Genomic DNA, 24,506 nt, shown 5'->3' on the forward strand with positions numbered 1-24,506 from the left:
AGAGCAATATAAAAATTTTTCAATACTTAAATTAAATGTAGTCGTTAAATTTCTCTATTATTATGGATATTGGCTCACCACTGGTCGTGGCTAAATTTCGAATTTATTTGGCCTTCCAGAAAAGAAATGCAACGTTATGCCAATATTGCCATAGTTGCATTTGATTGAGGCACAATTTTCACAGGTCAGCCACATTATTTTCATGAAATTGCAATATACAACAACAACACATGCATCAAGGCGATTCGCGTTCATTGCAAACGAAAGGAATTTCAACGCAAGTTCGTCCAGAAATAACCACTGTACATTGAACGCCATATAATCGCAGCCATCCGAGTAGAGATCACCACTCTTATTGCCGAATTTTACTTTTCAAAGACTGCAATTTTTGTAATCATATTTACTGCAGAACTAATTTTGATGTTCACTATGAAGAAAACCCGATATTTTTGACATTAACCTAAATAATACACTTGTCGAAGATACAGCTCTCGTGGTTGATTGCTTCAATTATCAAGAGAACAGAGATTTGTTCCTATATATTACGAGTATTTGTTCTGACCTCCACGTACTTATGCTTTTACAAAGCAAGAAAACTGACAAAAGTTTTGTGATTCTGTAGCCACCAGTCACAGGGTTACACTTCATACCAACTTCTAAAGAATGAGTATTTCTATTTGCATTTAATTAAAAAAGAATTGCGAAAGTTCTGTGTTATTTGCAATTCGAAGGATTCTGCACTGGTCACAACCCAATGCCAAGCAACAATTGTATCCAGCCTTGCAAAATTTAAACTGTAAACAACGCACAACTATAATAATGAAAATAACGGTAATAATGGCAACGGCATAAAATAAATACAAGCGCAAATTCTAAACCTCGTCGTAACTATAAAAACTTGCAGGCGACACAGGTAGTTGTGGTTGTTGTTGTTGCTGCGCAGATGAGAAAACTTTCACTTTGACACACAACAACGCAGCAAAATTCCTTCTTAGTCCTCACTCCTATGCAGCAAGTTTCATCAGTCCCCCTCCTCTTTTTCCTATGCGCAAGTTTCATAAGTCCGCGCTTTGTCCGTTTGCCCGTCGGCCAAAAGCGACCTTGCGAGCGAACTAACTCAGCTACTCACAAAGCGACGAGCAAACAATGCTACGGTGACAGCTAACTGTCAGCAGAGAAGCAAGAAACGTCAGACGTCAGAATTCCAAAGCAAATGCTAAATATTTGTACACGAATATGTGAGCAAAAGAGCGAACTTGAAAGTCTCTCACGTTTGTTAACTGTGGCATGGCTACGTGGGTTCCTTTAGGACGTTTAATATTATATTGTATACTTATATATGTACATGGTATTCTGTCCAAGAAACAAATCAACGAATTGCTTGGTTTTTTATACTAGTACTCACTTCTGTTCCAGTTTTCATTGCTATCAATTTTTTCGAACCATTTATTCTCAATGACAATTACCTTGGCTCTTTTTTACCATTCCTTGAAGTGTTAAAGCATTTTTCAGTATTCGATTTACTTACATCTATTGAAGTAGTTTATATGTTAAGTGTAAGCAATACTTAATTGAGCTTCGGCGGTCGGTAAATCATCGTACCAAGTGCTCTTACTTGGCGGCTTTGTTAAAACGTTTCCCAACAGCTCTGAGAAAGGTGTTGGGAATTAGGTAATTAAACAGAAATTTTTGGTTAAATGGTTAATGAAGTTTATATAAATTAAATTCGCCTGTTTAGTTAAAAGGTGTGTGCTTAATTGGCGGACTTTTCTTTAATTATCTTTCCAGCTGGATTTGCAATTGCAGGATGAAGCCGGCGGTGACATCTCAAGTTTCATAACGAATGGCGAATGGGACTTGCTAGGTAAGACAGAGTTCGCAAGTGCAACTAGTAGTCTCAAATAATCTTTCTTAAATAATCTCGCAATAATCTTATATAATTAACTAACAGTTTAATTAACTCACAATTTATAAAAATAGTAAATCTCTTCATTTCTGCTCTTGCTTTGACATATTTACCACTGCTCATGTTAAAAAAAGAGAACTATCTAAAAATTCTCTACAAACAAGCAATAAAGAATCACTCTACATTTTTTTACCAAACTATTAACAATTCATCACTCTCTCATTTACATTTGAACATTCTTAAATTTTCATATGCACAATTTCAAATTGACATATTTTTTATTAATCCTATCTAATGCGCAACTTTCTCTTTCTCTCTCTCCCTCTCTCTCCCAAAAAATAAAACACCGAAAACCATTCACCCTCTCTTGCATTCGTATTCGCAACGACGATCGTGCTCTCTTTGCACTCTCTTTGCAGGCGTGCCCGGTAAACGAAATGAAATCTACTATAATTGCTGCCCAGAACCTTATATTGACATAACGTTCGCCATTTTAATACGACGGAAAACTTTGTACTATTTTTTTAACTTAATTGTGCCGTGCGTACTGATAGCCTCAATGGCACTGCTAGGGTTCACACTGCCCCCCGATTCTGGTGAGAAGCTCTCGCTCGGTAAGTGTCGTATGTCCGTAAGCTTTGTGCCCTCGAAAAGGCAATTTAAATAAAATTACCCAACCTCCCTAGTGAAAAAATTTAAACGAAATTGTTTGAAGTCTTAAGCAGCATCCTCTTAAACTCGGACAGATTTGTGTTTGGAATTATTGTAACCCTTGAACAACCCCTCCAAACCTTTAAAGTGCATGCCTTCCCTCGAACTCAAATCGTTGACAAATTTTATTTTTAACACTGATTTGCCTATATTTTACGTTTTGAAAACTCAGAGTTTCTTGTTCCATGAGCATTAGGGTTCTTTGACATTAGCAGTTTGACTGTCAATAAGAGCTTCAATAACTATATCAAAAAGGCATCATAGTATTATGGTGTAAGTGTCGGTGAAACATACATCGTTAAAGCAGCTAGCTGGCCATGATCCAGGGGCAAGTAGTTGAAAATAATCAACTCAAGCCTCTTTTATCAGTCAAAGATCGTCGAATCACAGATAATTTTCGGTAGCAAAGCTATTAAAAGTCGAGCCTTCTGGCTTACCAAAATATACTTGTAAATGAGGATTATTTCAATTTTTACCATTTTAATGACTGTAAAGTAATTTGTAATACATTAGTAACAGTAAACCATTTTTAGAGGGGAAACTGACGCTCACAACTGGAACCATAGAAATTTCATGCATCAAATGCCATTATTTAGATCTCGAACTTTGTCACCAGCTGCACAAATTTTTTTCACGCAAAGTGAATTTCGAAAAAAGAAGGATTTTTAGGGATATCTATTTTTTTATTATATAAAGGAGATTTTGGAAATGGCAAAGCATATTGTGACATATCACTCTTACCGTAAAAAAGTGTTTTTTTTTAATCTTGGAATAATAGTTGCCGTCACTGTCGCGATTGAAAGCGCATTAAAGTGCGTCCATTCAGGGAATCTAAGAAATTGCCATTTTGATTTGAAATTGATGATTTTACGAAACTTACTGAAAAGAGCAAAAAACACTTGATATTTGTATGCTCGAGCGCGGCAAACACGTTTCTTCTACGTGAAACGGCTGCAAGTTAATCAATTTCGCATTTACTCGAGAACAGCAAGAAACTATTGAACAGGCCGCAGCCGTCGCGCTTTACGTGACGTGAAAGTCCCGCTGAGCAGTGGGAAAAGGATCGGGACACGAAGTGGCGACGAGCGTGGTTGTCAAAAAATTATGATAAATGTAACATAAATCCAGTTTAAGAACCTCTAGCGAAATATGTATGCTTCAACTACAGGGAGAAGCAAAGAGAAGACACATAGCGGAGAAAGAAGAATGAAGGCATTGAAAGGCTATAAAGCCCTGCTGCCAACTCGCGTCGACATCAGCAAATGAGAACGCCATAAAATGCCATCACTTCTGATCAATGTCAACGGCACAGCGCTTACAACAATAAAGCATCTAGAGCACAACAAACGCTGGTGGTATGGCCAAGTAGTAAAATGTTTCGAAATTTAGGTGGCAGTAGACGAGCTTTGAAGTAACTCAGCAGCATATATGTAAGCCCAGCACCACAAATACACACATCCATAGACTCACACTGCGTGGACGCAGTAACCTTGACCCAAAGAAAAGCAACAGCAACAAGGCAAAAAAATAATTCATTGCAAATATTTAAATGCCCCTCACCCAAGTATGCAGGCGCTTCTCTTTGTGCTCGGAATGGGAGCAAAAGCGAAAGAGGAAATGAACGCGCACAGTTTCGCTGGTGAAGCCTCAAGGGAGTTGATGAATACTGCAATATGACGACAGCAACAGAAGCGCATACAACCATGTGTCATAGAGTAAAAGTGTATTTAATGAGTGGAGTCGCACAGCAAAAGCAAACTGACACACAAAGCCATTTTCACTCTGCGCTTGATATTTCCTACAATGATCTCTCGGTGGTTTTTACATCTGTTATTGCTTCCTCTATGGTGCCAAATCTTCTTACATTCCAAATCGAAGAAGAGCTTTTAATGATTTATGATTTAAGCTAATCCTCGGTTATCAACAATTACATGCACTCATTTGCAACTAACAGGAAATTAATTCTTCGGCTCAGATAAGTATAATGGTGTGATCTGAATCAGCTGTGCACTGTCCAAGAAACCGAAAATGGCTAGCTTTCATCCCAAAAACAATAAATATATTTTCATTGACGAACTTTTCTCAGTCTTCTTCCAAGCTATTAATCTTAACATTGGCAGCTTTTAATTAGCTTAGTCTTATTTGCAAATAAGCTTTCAGCAGCAATATCAGTATCCTTGAGGCTATGAGGTACATAATGCCGAAGCAACAAACCGAATCTTGGCGTATACTCGAATATTTCTTGCACGAAAAAGTTTTAGTTTTGCATCAAATAGTATCACCGATCTAACTCTTATCTATGACAAAAAGAGTACCTCATATTCGAGGAAAATGTTTGCAAAGGCACTTTTCAATTCCTAAAGTTCTTAAACTTTGTGGCAAAAGTCAATAGTTATTTGAAAGGAATAACGAGAAAAGTTTCTTTTGTTTCCTCATCAAATACGGATTGCAGCGTCTACTGAGACTAAGTAAGAATGAAAAACTAAATAAATATAAACAAAACCACATTGAAAAACTTGTAGAACACGAATCAATGGAACTATAACACATACATACATGTGTATATATAAGACAAGTAAGGAGGGGCTAAAATCGGGTATAACCGAACATTTTATCCTCTGGCAGCTTGCCAGAATCATTATCCGAGAAATTCCTTCAGAAACATATGAGAGTTGGGAATAGTATTGACCCGATTTTATTAAGATATGCAATTAACATGCCACATATTAACAAAGTGTTCCATGGGCTTCATTAAGTACCTCACATACCAATCAAAGTAAAAAGTCAGACAGATGTTCGAAAATTCTTAGTATTAGTTATATGGGGTCTATGTCAAGTTGCCGGCCAATTTTTTCTATTTTTGACACAAAGATACACTGTTATGAGTAAAACACACTCTGTAATTTTCTGACATATTGACCGATATTTGCAGTATAAAGTCACCCGGAAGTTCGAAAAACTTTATATTAGGTATAAGGGGCTCATCATCATTCCGATCATTTATATACATATAGATAACTCGATATATATCTCGCTTAGTTTCGGGTGATACGTACAACCGTTAGGTAAACAAAACTATTATACTCTGTAACAACATGTTGAGTATAAAAATGTGAATGTGTGGTGAAAGTATTATATAATAGAAACGCATCAAAAGTGAGCGTGGAAGCTGAATACAAAATAAAAGTCTAACAAGTCTTCACATTTCCCCCATTTTTACTAGAAATACAACAGCAAGAGCTGAAAATTTACTTCGAAAATTCTCGATGGAGACTCAAACTCACGCAGTTGAAGCTAAGTGAAAAGAAACGCAGCAGCAGGTGCCAAGTACACGAGCATTACCATGACTTTGGTAACATGCTGCACGTGTGACACTTCACACTCTGTTACAACAAAAAAAAACAACAATATGCCTGCGGTGAAAAGCTATGAAATTTTTATTACTTTTTTTTTCTTGAACAATGAAATTTATGCAAATGATGAGGTAAGAGCGTCTAAAAGGATGTCATAATATGCTTTGCCCATGACCAGATCAATTTTAGAAAAAAAATTCTTGAATCACCCTCTTACTAACGCATGCGAATTGCCCTGCACCCTCCGCCAGTAGAAAATGAATTAAAGAAGCTCGAAAGAAAACATATTTTTTATGTCAAACCAACAAATGTCGCAAACGATGATTGATTCGATTTGAAAAACGCAAATAACGGTAATATCAACATAAACATAACAACAACAATAACACCTAACATATCTGGAATCGTAAAAAAGACAGACTAGCCTGTGCATACACGCTAACGCACAGCTCTTGACTACTGCTGACTGATGACTGCTGACTAATGACAGATAATGATGACACTGACAGGGTTACATTGAGGTTCAGCGCAGAGAATATGGTAGTAGTTTTTTATTTGCACCACACTGACGACCAGATGTATAACAACAACAGCAACAACAACAACAACACCACCACCAAAATAACCACCTAAACCAGTTAACATATTTGTATGTAGCGCTGCAGGCAAAAGTTAGAACGGGAATATAAAATGCAAATTGCCGATCTCGCCCACTCAACCGTCTATCTACACATTTGGCTTGATTGAGTCTTGCGGGCCATGAAGTGCAGTCGCCAGAAAAACCATAAACCACAGTCACCAATAAGTACACAGCAAGCACAGCTAAACTACAACAACAACAATAATAGTCACACTCGTACACTCTCCGTAACATACGAATCTAAGTAGTAACGAGTAACTTATGAATCTAACTAGTAACGAGTAACTAAAAATAACATTGTTAAATCAAAAAGTGAAAAAGTCTAAAATTAACTGTGTAAATTCCATTAATTTGATGTGTTCTCACCACTTTATGTTCCAAAACACTTTCTAGTCAAACTCTCTTTTCTCGTTTCTATGAAATATTTCGCATCACAGGAGTTACAATTCTACTATCGCTAACAGTCTTCCTCAATATGGTGGCCGAAACGATGCCAGCGACCTCAGATGCAGTGCCGCTCCTAGGTAAGTTGGGCTTTCCTCAAACGAATTTATTTTATTTTATCTTTTTCTGTGAATTTCATTGAACTTTTGTGAATTTTTAATCGAAATACTTGAATTCACTTGAATGAACTCGATTTTAGTTGGCGATACTGCAAAAGGGTGCCTAACTTCAGTGCGCTCCGCGTCTCTCCACACAAAGTGAAGGAGATGTTTGTAGATCGAAACCAAGCAGCTGGTAGTAGCTGCTTTCTTACAACATTTTTTTATCATGATATTGTATCCCGTAATCTAAAAATCTTTAGTCATTGGGAGACTTGGAACCTTTGACAATTTTCTGTTCTAAATTTCTTTGTTAAAGCAAAAACACAAACATATACGAACTCATATTTGCACACTTTGTGACTTTTCCGATTAGTTTCAAATTTAGTCTCCCAGCTCAGCAATAAACACGTGCGAAATTATATTTTAATTAGATTTCCGTGGTGCACTCACACACATGGCTTAGGCGGAAGTGAGTTTGCCACACCGGAAGTTGGCTGCGTGCTGAACTTAAACGAGTTGTTACTTGCTGCTCAGTTTCTTATTTTTGTAATACACTACAAAACGGCAATCATTTTCGATATTAACTCCGGATTGGGGATGGTTTATAAAGACAACAGCTTATTGATCACGAGTTGGTAAGTTGTGTGCGAACGTGGCAACAATCATTGAAAACTATCTGGGAGTTGGGCTGAAATCTTAAAGGTTCACTAAGATTTACCGTTATCTTATATTATATTTGAAAGTTTCTGCAGTGTTCCATGATTCACTGTAAGTTTTTGCTGAAAATTAGAGAACGTTGCAAAAAAAAAATAAAAATGAATTAGTTGTGGAATCACGAAGAGATGTTGAATTATTAATCAGGGTACATCAGCCGTAAAGCTTTCTTCCACTTATACCGGCGTTAAATTCTTGACGTTCCAACCTTTGTGTGAAAAAGGTATGGTAAGCTCATGAAGTGGTTTTCCTCCTATATAAATGTAAATATATTTTTCCAGTACCAAAGAACTGTAAATAAGCCACCTAATAGCAAGAAAACTCAAATCCGAAGTAAAGTAGTTATATTTTAGTATGATTTCCTTTGCTCGCATAAACACAATTAATTAATTCAAATTTCCATACACTTCTGTACATAAACACATTCTCATTTTTACTATTTCACATTTTAGAAAAACAAACTTCAATCCTTTATGTTTTGAAAATAATATTTTACTAAACCTCTTCCTTCAAATTCGAATTCCCCCAGACAAACAACACAACATCGAATTAGTCAAAGCATTTAGAACACACAGCTTTCAATGCATTTCCATAAATCAGTGACAAATCACAGCTCTTTCCTGCTCATCCACATATTTACATGCATACATACATGCACATTTTATATACCGGATAAGCCCTAAAAAATAAAATAAATATCGAATTCCCTAAACATTGCGTCGACATTCACAACGTCGCCCATACTCGTCGCGCATATTCGTAGTTTGCTTGCTCTTATTACACACACACATACACACTCATGCAAACGCGTTGATGCGTTGGCAAAGCAAATAAATGCACACACACATACACACAGCCAAACATATACCCTGCAATGTTTCTCATTTAGATGCATGTCGCCGAGCTTGTTTTTGTTGTTGCTATTGTTTCTTCTAATTCCATTTCGTTCTTTTTCAACATTCCGTAATTTGCGCAATGAATGCAACACGAAAACAGTAAAAACTACTCAACAGCATATTTTGCGCAAATATTTAGTTTTATGGTAAAAAAACAACAACAAATACATTCTTTGTTACTGCGCTGCCCGACAGCAAAAAAGGGCACATTATTTCAAACTAAAACCAACGAATCAGACTAACTAAAAACAGAAACAGACACAAATGTAAATACTTGTCACTAAAATATGTAAAAAGCGAACACAGCAGCGGAATGAACAAAGCCAGCCACTACACTGACACACACACACACACGCACATACACACAAAAGCACCCACACGTCTGCGCCTCTAACAACACCACCAGCGGGCGACGGTTTCCGACGTTCCTTCACACCCACACACCCACACACCCCCACACAGCACACAGTGGAGCGCGCGAGGCGGCTTGCAAATGTTGCTCATACGCAACGACACGCCAACACCAATAAGCACTTTTATTTATGGAATGCAATAAACAACACCAAAAACAATAGCAGAGCAAATAAATACAATAAATTTAAATAAGAACTTACATGTTCGCCACAAAATAAACACGCTCGCACGCACACACACAGATACACGCACATGCACATGCACATACCCACGAATTTATCCAACTAAACAATCCAAAAGTAAAGAGGACTGGTATGGCAAACAAAGCAAAAGTAAATGTTAAAACAAGTAAATGTTTATGTACACTTTAATCCTTAACCCAAATACAAATAGCCGAACACGTAGCGATCCACAAACGAAATGAGTAACGGCATTTAGGAGCATAATATGCTGCTAAAAGCGAAATACAAACGGAAAACATGTTTATAAACACAAAACCAAATAAAAATAAAAAATTAAAACCAAAAAAAATATGTAAAAAGCAAAAACCGTTATGTGTTGCCAAAGGCACACACACACTTACATACTCGTGCCTTACGGTGCCGCGCCGCTTGCCACGCGCTACACGCCACTTGGCAGAGCCGCCGGCGGGCAACGGGCCAACCCATTGTTCCATGTGCTCAGCGGGCCGCCTCTCGGACAAGCCTCGCACAGGCGGCGTGCGACCTGCCGCTTTGGCCTGTCGCTCCAACCACCACATAATGTGAGAGAAAAAACGTTCTTGTTGGTCTGCACAGCAACACAAATGCGCTTACAACAACAAGCGATTGCAAAAAGCAAACGAATCGGGAAATTTTAAGTAGAAAAATGCAAATAACTGTAATGCAAATGCACGTAGATTTGAAAGACATGGTAGAAAGAGCAAAAGGTGTGGCAAGACTAGGTACTAGTGACTTGCCAGTGAACTAAAGTGTGCCCACAAACCGGAAGCTGAGCTGCCAGCGTTTTGCCGGCGCGCTTTTTCTCTTTCGATTACTTTCCGCCTGCCTTTCTTGTATGTTTTTTGCCAACTTACTTTTTTCACATTAGCGTTCTTGTTCTTCTTGTCTTTATTTAACTTCTTCTCTTTGTCTTCTTCTTATTGTTATGCTGCTTTCTTACTCATTTTGCTTCTCTTTGCTTCTGCACTGGAAGGGTAAAGCGTTTTGTTGCGCCTTATGTCTAACATAATTCGTTTTTTATTGAATGGCATTGCCATTCACACGCACACACACATGCAAGCCAGTTTTCGCACACAAATGCAAGGTACAAAGAGTGTCACTCAAATGTCCAGGAGCCACAAGTAGCGTAGAAATTTAATTACGGCATTGGAGAGAATGAATGTCAAGTTCCTTTCTTAGAAACCGACTAGAATCGAATTTTTTAATATATTTCTTAGGGCAAAATTATAGAAAATCTGTTAATCTGTTCATGTGTATTAAAAAAGTGATAGTTTTTGAAGAAACTCTCGCCATGTATGTTGTGTCAAAAGAACTTATTATTACATTAGGTCGGGTTCAATGGCTGATCTTCAAGATGGGGATCGCTTTTGGACTACTATTTTTGTATTTTGTGATGCATAGAGCTCTTATGAAATCTTATAAGATGACAGAGCGTTTGTTTACATTCCCGCTAGCTCAGCGGCATGCCAGAAAGTGCGGTTTCTCAAGTGCCAAAGCCTTAATCTCGCAATTCCCCTTATTCAGCCACTCAGTTTTCTCAACTAGAATAAGATTCCCACCATCTGCGTGAACACCATAGTGCAATGATCAGTTAGAACTAGCGTTAAACTATCCTTAATAAGAGCGGAGAGATCACTAGACCTTTTGCGATCCACCAATAGGACCACTGCACAAAAATAAATGGTACCCCAGCTCTGACAAGACATCGCAAAACCTAGCCATCCAGCAAAAGAATACACGAAGAGGGATAAGCAGCAACCCATTTCATTCTACTGAGTGTGAGGGTAGGATACCTTTTCTTCCCAGCTCGTCAGCTTTACGTGCGATTCCGCTATGGTCTGGCACCCATACCATCACATTGTGACACGATACGATAAGCATTCATTAGCTAGCCATAAACGAGTTTCTGTTTCTGTATTTTAGTGAATATAGCGAGAGAATTTATATAATAACAAGTAATAAAGGGCTACGTTTGGGTGTAACCGAACATTTTATACTCTTTCAACTTGCAAGAATCAAAGTCCGGGAAATTCCTTAAGGGTAATATGAGAGTTCGGGGTAGTATTGACCCGACTTAATTTATTTTTGCCAGAAAGACATGTTATTAACATGCCACAGAATAACAAAATGTTCCGAGGGTGCCATATGGAGTAAATTCACCCAGATCTTCGAAAATCCTGATAATAGTTTTAGGGGGGCTAGGTCAAATTTTCGCCCAATTTTATCTATTTTCAGCACAAATATATACTATTATGAGTGAACCACACTCTCTCATTTTCATTCAGTAACTCTCATATTGGCCAATATATGCAGCATAAGGTTACCCGGAAGTTGCAAAATCTTGCAATCTTGCGGGACCCGAGATATGGGATTTCACCTTGCCGTGCCACGCCCATCGTTCCATTTTCACACCAGCAACCATAAAGCTCCATCATACCATCTCCATTATAAAATTTAATGTCTCTGGCGTATTTAGTTCTTAATTTATCGCACTTTTAGTAGTTTTAATAGTGCTGTTATATGGCGAGTGAACCGGATTACCTTCCGATTTCATCTATTTTTACGGTGTGAATGTCCTGAGCGAGGTTGATTATTGTAGCTTAAGTGGCTTAGGAGATATGTCGGTGCCACGTCCACTTTCCGAATCAAAAATTTTTCCCACAGATGCCACTTACCACTGCGATCGCCTGTGCCAAGTTGGAGTTATGGCACTTTATACGTTTTGGGTGAGGCAGTGGTTCGATTACGCTCATCCACGAACTCCGCCTTACTTTTTGCCAAGAAACATGTGCACCAAGTTTCATCTCATATCCAAATTACAGCTTGCAGGGACAGACTAACAGTCACCCGGATTTCAACTCTCTATCCTTATGAGTTTTAGGTGATATGTACAACCGTTAAGTGAAAAAAGGTTGCAAGAGTATAAAAAGGAAAGATCGGAAGTACCTTGAGCCTAATTTAACTATACTGAGACTGAGAAATTTCCACAACTAAATTTCTTAAGAATAGAGCTCCCAAAATTTGACAGTATGTGTTTGCTTCATCGAAGCGCTGCATCTCTTTATCTCTCTTCGTATATAATATGCGGATGCGAGAGTCGCTTCACACCTTCATAGCAATCCTTTACCGCTTCAGTGCTGCTACGCTTGCAACAAGCAAACAAGTGTCATGTTATGAGACAACTCATAAATATATATATATATATTTATAAGAATAATAATTAATAATGCTTTATCCGACTGGCGGCATATTTCCATTTATGTTTGATTTTTTCTTTGGTTATGCTTCACCTTATGTGATTTGAAGAGGAAGCGCTTTCTGTGTATTAAATTCTGAATTTCAAGTGATGCTTTCTATTTTTTTAATATAAAGTTTCTGCTTCACTTATTTACTCACCTCAGCATTTCACTTTTCACATTTCTCTGACATCACTCTTCGCGAGCATCTCTGCGCTGTATCATACACGATTCAACCAAATCGCTGAGCATTCCGAACTTCCTCCGATTCATTCGTTGTCGTATGCGCTTTCGTAAACTCACATTTTCGTATTAATTTTCCATTCGCATTGAATATATTTTATTAATAGCAGCAACCCATGATTACTTTATTTGTTTTTTATTGAAAATTTAAATGTAAGCAATTAAATGTTAATAATACCAATCTAAAATCAAATCTTGTAAATATACTATATGATTGTAAATAATTTCGAATAATTAAACCCATTGAAATGCAAACTTGGAGATTAATGTGAATAGAAATGATATGTTTGCAGAAAATCGTTTTCTTTTACTTTTTTAATTGATCTTAAAAAATATTTTCGAATATTTATTCGAATAATTTCGGTAGTCAGTAACAGTTAACAGCAAATTTCGATATTTTATTTAGCAACAAAGCCTTTCTATTCTATTAATATCCAACAACCGTTAAACTCCTTATGTTAAAAGATCAGCTAAAGGGTGATCCAAATTTTTAAAAAGTTGGAAAAGAAAATTTTTTATGTGCTTTTGAGAGTAATCTCTGACAATTTCCAAAAAAAAATTCTACGAAACCGTATACTCCGTTTTAAAATAACGCAAAACTTAAAGAAGTTGGAAAAACAAAGAAATCGCCGACTTTAATTCGGCAAAATATGGAAAATTTGGAACAGCCTTCAGTAAATATTAAATCACAGTTTCGGTGTAAAAACATTAACCAGTCGTTAACTAGATTTGAAATGTTAGTTAGTGAGCAAACAGCCCCACAATAATCCTAAAATTACCAAACTAAATCTATAAACTATTTACTAAAGTAGCGATAATATATAGATTTCACCCACAAATTAATAGAATGGCGTAATTCTAAACTAAAATCATTGCGAGAACGTATGTACATGTTAACCCTAGCTGTGTAACGAGTCACCCTATTTGCGAAGTCACGACTACACAATTACAACAACATTCACAGCCTTCAATTATTTACGTGTTTCAAATGCCTCCTCGTAGTTTCTTACAACCCACATGCCACACCATCTATTCAACAACTTTCCATTTCAACCAAATCAATATACTAAATAACCAAATAACCGAAACAGTGTCACCGAAACCACAACAATGAAGACTTCAAGCCATTTTCACAAATCCTACTACCCACTTGGAGCTAAGGAATAAAGTAAACAAACTAAATAAAAAGCCTATTCCAAAGCTAAGTCCACAACTAAATTTTAGAACTCAACCCTAGACTATTGCCCGCCCCACTTGCCACCACTCTAAGTACTCTACTCCATACCCCAACTCACTGACAAGCTACGTATTACCAAAAATGATCAAAACGCAAAAATGAATGATGAACATGAAATAGTTAGCGGGAAAAGAGAACCGTTACAATTGCGGTCATTGCAAAGCATGATGATTGCGGATAATTGGTTGTGCACAGATTAATTCAACATATCACGGACGAACGGTGATAAAAAGGGTTGAAAATGCAGGCAACAACGCCAGGTTCAAGTCAACGACAGCGTCAGATTGCTCCGCCATCGCAGACGCGAGTGTTTAAGTGCACTCGCGACACGAGACGCCAGAGAGACGAACACTGATCGCCGGGACCGAATCTTTCGGCAATTTCATGTTGTCGCTTGAATTGGGCCTCAAGTTGTTGCTGTTGGTGTTGGGATTTCCGGCCACCCACTCACACAGTTACAGATACCGTTCCTTGTCTTGCTTAGGTTAGGTCGTGGGCAATTGTTGTACTGAGGTTGCGCTTGCGCAGAAACGATCAAAACCGAACGGAGGAGCCAGGCTTTATTGTTAATCCAGTAAATAAATAATTTTTCTCGTGCTGTAAGATAGATTAATTATGATATCTGATATGTATTTTATACTTTTAAATGCTTTAATAATTACAAGTTTTTCTATATTTATGCTATGAATATTCGTACGACAATGCAGTTTGTGTAATATAAATCAGTTTTTTCCATAATTTGTTCACAAAGTGTTTTTGCTCCTACTTTGTCACGATTTCAATATATTTTTAATTTCAAGTAAACTTTGAGTATTTTCTCGTAAAATAATCCGAAAGCTCGACCAATACAAGTAAATAGCATACAAAAATGTAAAAAAAGGGTAGGCCACATTGATTGTGCGAAGAGTATTTTTATGTTTTGTCCCAACAGCCACGTATTCGTCCTCAGCATAAATAGAAAGTAACAATATGAGGACCCTTATATTGGCTGATATTGTGGACTCTTGTTGCGGCCTTGAAAAGTAATTGTACAGATCTGCGGGCAATGGCTGTTGTGCTGAACGTCAATAAATAATGCAAGAACACTGACTTGATCATCGCCTAACAGCCTAAAAAATGCAACCCTATTATTATCTGCATTCATACAAAAACCTCGGCTAACAGGTTTTCAAAATCGTTGTGTGACCGGAAGGTTACGGTTCATATCCTTAAATATTATAGATTTCACTTGATGAAATGACGGGACGCTAAATGACAGGTAATGACGCCCACTCTAAAAGCAGCAAACAATATCAACGGGAAAACGGTGCCTAACTTGGCAGGAGGACGACCGACTGGTCACTGAAGGAAAGATTTGCGTGTTTGAACGCATTTTCCTACTAAAGTCCCACATCATTATGAGCCAATTTGGTGTTTTCATCCCGTAACAATTTGTTTTCTTCTTTATGTTAAGATGTATAAGGAAATATCTCCTGTCATCAAAGAAACAGTCAGTGCATTCGCGACTTGGTTTGCACGTAACTGTTGACAGCCACAACCTTGCAGCCGAAGATAAATTCATCTATCCTGGCACCAGTATTAACACTAACATCAATCCAACGCAGAATAACTCTTGCCAACAGGTGCTACTTCGGACTAAGTAGGCAATTGAGAAGTAAAGCCATCTCTCGACGAACAAAGACCAAGCTCTATAAGTCACTCATTATTACCGTCCTGCTGCAGGGACATGAACGATGACAACATCAGATTAGTCGGCGTTACGAGTTTTGACAAAAGGTTTTGCAGATGATGGAGCATAAATATGCGCGTTGGCAACGGTGAACATCGCAATCGATGGAACGATGAGCTGTACGAGATATACGACGACATTGACATAGTTCAGCGAATTAAGAGACATCGGCTACGCTGGCTAGGTCATGTCGAATGGACGATAAAACTCCAGCTTTCGACGTAACACCCACCAGGGCAAACAGAGGAAGAACTCCACTCCGTTGGAAAGATCGGGCGGATACGGACCTGGCTACATTTGAAATCTCCAATTGGCGCAAAACAGCGAAAAGGAAGAACAACTGGCGCGCTGTTGTAAACTTGGCTATAACCGCTTAAGCGGTGTCTACGCCAATGAAGAAGAGGAAGATAATTGGGAATAACTTTTGAACTTTTTTATAAAACAAAAGAATTTGTCGCAAATTTCGCTTATGTTTTTAAAAGTATTTACTCTCCCTCTCACGGATCCAATTTAAATATCGTTTGGTTTCGCTCTTCACACAATCAATTTCGCCTGCTCTGGTCTCCAAGACCGATCTCGAATTGAATCAAAACAAAGCTTTAAGTGCACCATATATAACTTTGTATATACACAAATCTTTATATAAAACCGAAAGTACCGTTATACGCTTGGCCGGTCAATAATGGTGGCGCAAAGCGTTTAACCGAAACTGAAGCTGAAGTAATGAATCGCGTTGAAGTTAAAGCTACCGAAATGCATTGCAAAGCAAAGCGCACACACAAACACACGAATGTGGCCATGCAAGGCGAAATTTTGCAAATATAATTTCAGCTGAGTTGCAAACATTAGAGAGCCAACAACATGCCACACATTTGTACATGCGCCGCAGACGCGTTGGAACATTGGCGCATGTACGAATGTGTGGCGTTGCCACTCTGTACTTATTTGAGTATGTGCCGCTGCATACAGATAAACACAACAAACGTACGTACAATATTTGTGTAATTTTTGTGTCCTTCTAGGAACTTATTTCAATTGCATTATGTTTATGGTGGCCTCATCAGTTGTGTCAACCATACTTATCCTCAATTATCATCATAGAAATCCAGATACGCATGAAATGAGTGAATGGGTAATATTATATGCAAATCAATTCAAACAGTAAACAATTTTTTATTTAAATTTCTTACTTGTTTTTTAACATTTATATATTTACTACAATAGTGCCAAACAATACATACATACACACTCGTGCATACACGTGTAACATAGCGAAAACAAACACATGCAAATACATGCATTAGCAAAACTATGCACTCAGCACACACACGCGCACACCTAAACATATTCACACATTCAAACCTATTTACATACATACCATATATACGGTATGATGCCACGCCTAACTCACACTCAGCGAGTCGCCACTCTGAGTGAACCGAATGAGCTTTTTTAATCGATTGCAAATCTGTAACATTCACGCACACACACACACACACACATACAATCCACTTTAAATTCTCGCTTAAACGCTTCTTTTTTGTCCGGAGCTGGCCTCACTTACAGGCATACGCCCACATGTGTCGCCTGTGTGAAGGAGGCAAATGCATTGTGTTATACTTCGGAGTTTAAATTAAATAATTTACATTTTTTAAGGCATTCCAACTAATCGAGCAAGTCTATGTTCGAAAATTGCATGCACAAACAGAACAGCAACACAAACAAATCACAGATATGCCTGCCACACACACACCCACACACACGCATCTCCACACATGCCGCCGAATGTAATTAAAGTCAAAAATTTGCTTGCATAAATCTTGATTTTTTTCTTTAATTTCCGAGCTTTGGCAGCTTTCTTATGAACAGTTTTCAATGCATTCACAATGTTGCCTCAACTGCTTTAGAAAATTTTTCATTATTGTACGAAATTTTTTTCTGGAACTAACATATTCTTTAGTACTTTACATAAGTGTAAATATGAACTTTAACTTGATAAATAGCATAATGTTAATAATCACATATTTCAATAAATTTTCAACGCTTTCTCGGCCATGACGCTCTCACCGGCCTTGCCACTGTTGTTTGTTGCTGCTCCGACGGCTGCTTCGCTTGGTGTCGACTGCCCACTATCGCTATCCGGCTCTGTCGGTTTCGTACTCGCTGTTTCTGCCTCTATGCTTGTCCTTGCCTATCTCTCTGTTAACTAACTTGCTGATCGTGTACGCGCTCGATCGCCGTGCGTCCCTCATTTTTGATATAACCGACACAACTGCTGACAACAACATCCAACATGTGTGGATGCATTTTAAACTGCACAAACAACAACTAACTAACTAAATTTATAACCGAGCTGATATTTAAAACAATAACAATATTAACAACAACAATAATAATAACAAACAAATTGATTGAATTACATTCATTGCATTTGCTGCTGGCGAATGCCGTACACTTACTATGCGCAACAATTACAACAACAACAAAAATATGCAAATAAATTCTAAATTAAACCGAAACTTAAACTAAAACTAAAACCAAAAACTGCAAAACTGCAAAACTAAAACCAAAACTGTACTAAACCGTCAATACCCGCACACTACTCTCTCCCTCTTTCTATCGCTGTCGCGTTCTCTCACACTCGCTGTCTACTACCGACCACTTGCAAAACCCCCAGATAAGAGTAATATTCCTTTATTGGTTACCTTGCATATTGCGGATGCAAAGGCCGGGACAGGTCGGCTATGAGTGCCCACCGCCGCCGTCGTCATCGAGCTCCTCCAATGCCGGCGATAAAAAGCACCAGATGCAGAATGTCGAACTGAAAGAAAGGTAAGATATACTTTAATAATATACTAGCTGTCTTCGATTCCTCAAATCTTGTAGAGTGGTGAATCGAACAAACGACTGATACAAATCAAATAAACTGTTATAATCAAATTGAGTTTTAAATCTAAGCGATCACGTCGCTTTAAAGAGTTATCCATATAGTTACTTTTATTGAACCCATCAGAAAACCTTCTTCATTCTCAACAACAGAACGAAAGAAGTCAAGCAATGCAGGCAGATAGTGGCGAATCGAAGACGGCTACATTAATACTTAATATTTGAATATCGGAAGTATAATGCTAAATAAGAACTGGCCACACTGTACGCCCCGTCTTTGTACATCACATTTTTTACCATCCAAAATCATTGATGTGGCGTTCAAATGCCACAGATATATTTTGGACCAGCTTTTGTCAAAAAGCCAAAATCGAATATGTTCATGTTCTCTCTTTATTTGTTTCCAATGGGCTTTGTGTATCCTTATCAAATTACAAACAATCGCCAACTGTGAATAAGCCCGTGTTCTTTTTGTATTTGTAAAATTAATGAGTACAAATATAACTTTTCTCACAAGCAGATCATCGAAATCATTACTCGCCAATGTTCTGGACATCGACGACGACTTCCGTTGTAACCATCGCTGCGCCAGCGCCACGTTGCCCCATCAGCCGACTTACTATCGCGCCATGTATAGGTAAGTAGATAAGCATTGGCAAATTATTTACGGAACTTAACCAATCTATATACACCAGTGTACCGTAATAAAAAACCTTGTTTCAACAAAGTGAACCGATTAGAAGACATTTTTATTTGAGAAGAGATCTTTACGAAATTTGACACGGATTAATGACCAACGCTCAATATTCGTACAAATTATTCGGATCGGACCACTATCGTATATTATTGCAATTCTAACTGAACAATCAAAATCAAATACAGTCTTTTCATACCATTTTATGCTATAAGAATTCATATGTGAAGGGTAATAAAACTTCGGTGCAGCCTAAGTTAACATTTTTTATTTTTCTTCTTTTTTACCGGCGTAGACACTGCTTACGCGTTTATAGCCAAGTTAACAACAGCGCACCAGTCTTTTCTTCTTTTCATTATTTGGCGCCAATTCGAGATAGCAAGTGTAGCCTGGTCCTTCTAGACCTGATCTCTCCAACGGAGTGAAGGGCTTCCCCCTCCTCTGCTTACACCGGCGGGTACTCAATATAAAACCTGGAGTGTTCTCTTCCTTCTGGACAACTGTCTGGACGCTGTCTCTTGATTCACTGAACTATGTCATTGTCGCCGTATATCTCGTACAGCTCATTGCTTCACCGAATGCGATAGCACGACGGGAATGATAAGGGACTTGTAGAGTTTGGTCTTTGTTTGTCGAGAAATGACAACAGTGTCGTGCGAGCCAAGTCGCAAATGCGATGATTTTTTTTTAATGATAAAAGATATTTCATCTTGTTCTCGTTTACAAGCAGACCCATACGCTTCGCTTCCTTATCCAGTCACACCTTATAGCTGATTGTACCTTTTCTATTTAGCTCTGTTCGTATTTTTTTCTCCGGCAACAGATTGGAGAAGACACACGATTGGAAGTCTCCTTGTCTGAAAACTCGCTTTGTACCGAACAGCTAGGAGAAGTCCTTCCCAATCCTGGCAAGGCTTTTGTATTGCTCAACGTCATCTTACACAGCCGTATTAGTATTGCAGGGATACGAAGGCGACTTTAAAGTCGACGAAGAGGTGATGGGTGTCGATCTTCCTTTCACAGTTCTTTTCCAAGACTTGGCGCATGATGAAAATCTGATCTGATAAGGTCCAATCAGTTTGTTGTCGGTGGGCTTCAGCCTTTCACACACTACGCTCGACATGACCTTATATGCTATATTAAGGAGGCTTATCCCACGTTAATTGGAGCAGATTGTGGGGCACCCCTTTTTGTACATTTAGCAGAGCACACTTAGGTTCACATCATCGGGCATGCTTTCATCCGACCATATTTTGCAAAACAGCTGATGCACCTTGTCAGTTCTTCGCCGCCGTATTTGAATAACTCGGCAAATAATCCATCGGCTCCGCCGCTTTGTTGATCTTCAGGCGGGTAATTGCTATTAGAATACCTTTATAGTCGGGCAATGGAACTTCTATTCCATCGCCATCGTTTGGGGAATCGGGTTCGCTATCTCCAGATGTTACACTTTCACTGCCATTCAGTAGGCTGAATAATTTTTCAGTCCATAACTTCAGTAAGCTTTGTTGCATCCTCGTATCCTCGCTTCAATAAGCTAGTGGTTCGAGTCGACGTTGTTGTCGTCGTTATTACAGCATGATCTGGTTTCGAACTTTTTGAACCGGAGACAGCCAAGTAGCATGATGAACTTTCTTGTGCTGGAATCTAGTTCTACAGACAACCATATTTCGGGCCGCTGCGAAATTGATCGACCTCAACTAATTTGGAGAGATTTCGCCATATAGGCTGAGTTTTCCGACTGTTGCCCACTGGCGTTCAAATCGCTAAGCATACCTTATACGTCGTGACACGTGAAATCAGTGTTATGTTGGAAAATTTTGCACTGATGCGAATTGTGCTTTAATAATTGTCACAAGGACCTACTCTGTCCTTGTCCAGTGCATTACATTTCTTGGACGGTAGTATTGTCAGCCTTTGCTTTTATGAATTTAGCTTTGCTTCCGAATTTAGGGACCGGACATTCCAGGTCCATGCCCTTAAATCATAGACTTTATTAGATTTGCGGTGGTCGTCATCAAAAATGAGGTCTTTCATCAGAGGCTGTGGTCCCGTTTTCATTGGGGGTCCCAAACCCTGAGCACTACCTCGCTAAGTGAGTAGTATAGAGTTTTATACACATTTATATAGCAAACCGCTTGCTTTGAGACCGACGCGCGCTCGCATCCGCACCTCTAGTGAATATACGCTGTAATTAGACTTCAGCGAACTCTTAAACCGAGTCCACCGTGACCCCAGGCTCCCCAAGGGTTGGATACCACATCTTACACAAAGGTTACTCACGTTTCCAAGGTACGTGGCGACTCAAGAGTAGGAATTGCTCACCAGAAGCAAGACCATACCCCATTACACTCCATTTATTATTTGATTTTAATATTTATCTCCCAACTTGTTTATTGTTTTGATTAAATGTGAATGAGACCACGGCACGGCCAGGACAACGGTTGCTCTAAACCATTTATGAGATTAATAATAATGTGCTCTTCTTAACCTTCATGTTTCTGGCGTTAATTGTAAAGCAGATGTCAAAATTTCATAATACCACCCCGCTATCATATCATTTGCCATCTTTTACTACGGATAATGGCACAAACGAGCTAACTATAACGGCATCACGCTATCATCAATAGTCAAAGTTATTTGCATGTTCAAAGGACAATTTAATTTGTTCGAAGAATGTCAACGGAATCCATATTGATTGGGCTCGTATACCAGTGATTGATATTCTGTCGCTTTTTCGCATCCATATGTTCTCTCATGTGTACCACATACTCATACATTCCAAAGCACTTACAAATATACATACATCGCTATGAAAACATATTTAAAATTCTCCCTTTACAGGCAAGGCGATGACGGCAGCGTCGGTCCGGTGGGTCCCGTCGGCCCTGTCGGCCCGGTGGGCGATGCGCGGATGCACGAAGCCATGTCGCACACCTGCCTCAGCTCATCTGCCGAGTATGAATTGGCGCTTATCCTGAAAGAACTGCGATGGATCACAGATCAGGTGAGGCGAATAAATTGACAACAATCTACCTTTACTGTCCTTAACGGCACTTGGATCCCTGAACGAAGATACGTGCTGCAAGAAGGTGTGCGTGAGATGCGTGTGTGTAGCTGCTAGCTCACCCACGTGCAGGGGTGTGTCAAAAATGCATGATACTCACAGGGCGCCAAACGAAGCGCAAATAGCAAACACAATCAGATGCACACTTGTGAGCGCACACAACATGAGATAACGGTTTTCATTGATAGTCTATTGTTTTCGATTTTAATGATGTCATTCATAAGATTTGAAATTGACAGCACTGAAATACGGATTTTGCGATGGCATGCGGGCGCCAAGGCGGCACTTTATACCTATGTAGATATGTGTGTTTTTACTTGAACACGCGTCGCTTCACAGTGAAAAGATGTCTGTCGACTTTTCTTGAAGTGGTAGACAGACTCTGTAAGGAAAACGCGAGTCATCAGTTTTTACTATAAAGTTTGAGAACAAGTTGATGCAGCCTTAAATATCCGTTGATCGGCTTCGGGAGTTTTGAATACACATACTATTAGTTCGAAATTGAGTTACAAAAAAGTGGATATGCATTAACAGTAAAATACAATCTGATGAAGTTGACCCGGACAGTCCCAAAAGTCATCTATCTCCCATCATAGATAACAACATTCGAACGATGTCTGAAAGTGCCTGAAAAAAATATTATGCTACATCGTTTATGGCCTCTTCCCATAGAACTTTTGCTTTGCATCAGACATTTTTGGTATGAGTACGTTCACATCAAAAAGTGGGCGCGAAACTAAGCAAAATGCATATTTTTGAGCTTTGCCAAGCAACAGTCACCATTTTTAGTAGAGAGAAACTCTTAATCCATTGTTTTTTCGCTTCGTTGTTTGTGTGTGAACTGTCACGCAAAGCGAGGAAAGTTCTATCTATGTGAATGGGCCAGTATAAAAGATAAAAAAGTGCATTCAAAACATGAAAGTATGTTTTTTGTCCGTATAAACTTGTATGCAGAAACGCTAAGTTTGAAGTTTTCGCAGTTTCCTACTGGGTATTTGACAGTGAGCGTGCCGACGAACGTCTGTCTGCCCCGTTAAAGTTCGAATATGGATTGCTTTGTTTACGCTATCAATGTGTCAAATCATGAATATTTCAATAGATCCATTGCATCACATATGAAGATAATCTAATTTTCGTGTCAAAGAGTCGTTATGGGCCAACCGTGTATGGTTAAGTGATAACACATATTCACCGATATACTAAGTAGCTTTACTTTGGAGAACTTCGAAGAGATTTGTCGAACCTTAAGCTGTGTATATTTTATATTTTTTCCTACTGACATGAAATTGTTTAATAAAGTAAATGAATTTTCAACCAATGCTCATCTACCATGTAAATAATTTTTTTAGCGCACTCAATGTTATTTTTTTTTTAATATTTTTTTCACTGAAAAAGGAATTTTTGCAATGAGTAGGATATAAAAAACGGGTTTGGCATAGCAAAAGCCATCTTTAATGGAGTTAATCTAGCTAATAGCTTTTTTATCTTTTTCTGTTTCTGTTGTTCCCAGGGAAAATTTTCTTCTGACGGAATGATGATGTACTTGTACTTAGATAAAATATGTGCTTTAATTCTTACTTTCAGCTGAAGAAAGAGGACGAAACGGGCGACGTAACGCGCGACTGGAAATTCGCAGCGATGGTAGTTGATCGCTTGTGCCTTATAATTTTCACGCTGTTTACAATAATTGCCACTTTGGCGGTACTCTTCTCTGCGCCACATTTCATTGTAAGTACCGTTTCGTATGAGTATATGCTCTGCCGAATGCCTCTCTTTTATTTTATTTTATTTTTATTTATTTTATTTTATTTTATTTTATTTTATTTTATTTTATTTTATTTTATTTTATTTTATTTTATTTTATTTTATTTTATTTTATTTTATTTTATTTTATTTTATTTTATTTTATTTTATTTTATTTTATTTTATTTTATTTTATTTTATTTTATTTTATTTTATTTTATTTTGTTATTTTTTTTATTTTATTTTATTTTTTTATTTTATTTTATTTTAT

At 38.2% G+C, this 24,506-nt stretch overlaps 1 protein-coding gene across 4 annotated transcripts in view; it reads left to right on the top strand.

The window, feature by feature from the left end:
• Positions 1–24,506, top strand: part of LOC126759122 (neuronal acetylcholine receptor subunit alpha-7) — a 45,523-nt gene that overhangs the window by 13,629 nt on the left and 7,388 nt on the right. For 3 of the 4 annotated variants that reach the window (XM_050473747.1, XM_050473745.1, XM_050473744.1), the window contains 8 exons: positions 1,789–1,864; positions 2,326–2,520; positions 7,048–7,134; positions 16,868–16,977; positions 18,523–18,677; positions 19,252–19,368; positions 22,270–22,432; positions 24,077–24,220. In XM_050473747.1, coding sequence (XP_050329704.1) covers positions 1,789–1,864; positions 2,326–2,520; positions 7,048–7,134; positions 16,868–16,977; positions 18,523–18,677; positions 19,252–19,368; positions 22,270–22,432; positions 24,077–24,220 — 1,047 coding nt within the window. The remainder of the gene's footprint in view (positions 1–1,788; positions 1,865–2,325; positions 2,521–7,047; positions 7,135–16,867; positions 16,978–18,522; positions 18,678–19,251; positions 19,369–22,269; positions 22,433–24,076; positions 24,221–24,506) is intronic. The other variant, XM_050473746.1, reaches the window with a different exon arrangement.

This window comes from Bactrocera neohumeralis, chromosome 5, assembly GCF_024586455.1.
Source record: "Bactrocera neohumeralis isolate Rockhampton chromosome 5, APGP_CSIRO_Bneo_wtdbg2-racon-allhic-juicebox.fasta_v2, whole genome shotgun sequence".
Taxonomy (NCBI): Eukaryota; Metazoa; Arthropoda; class Insecta; order Diptera; family Tephritidae; genus Bactrocera; species Bactrocera neohumeralis.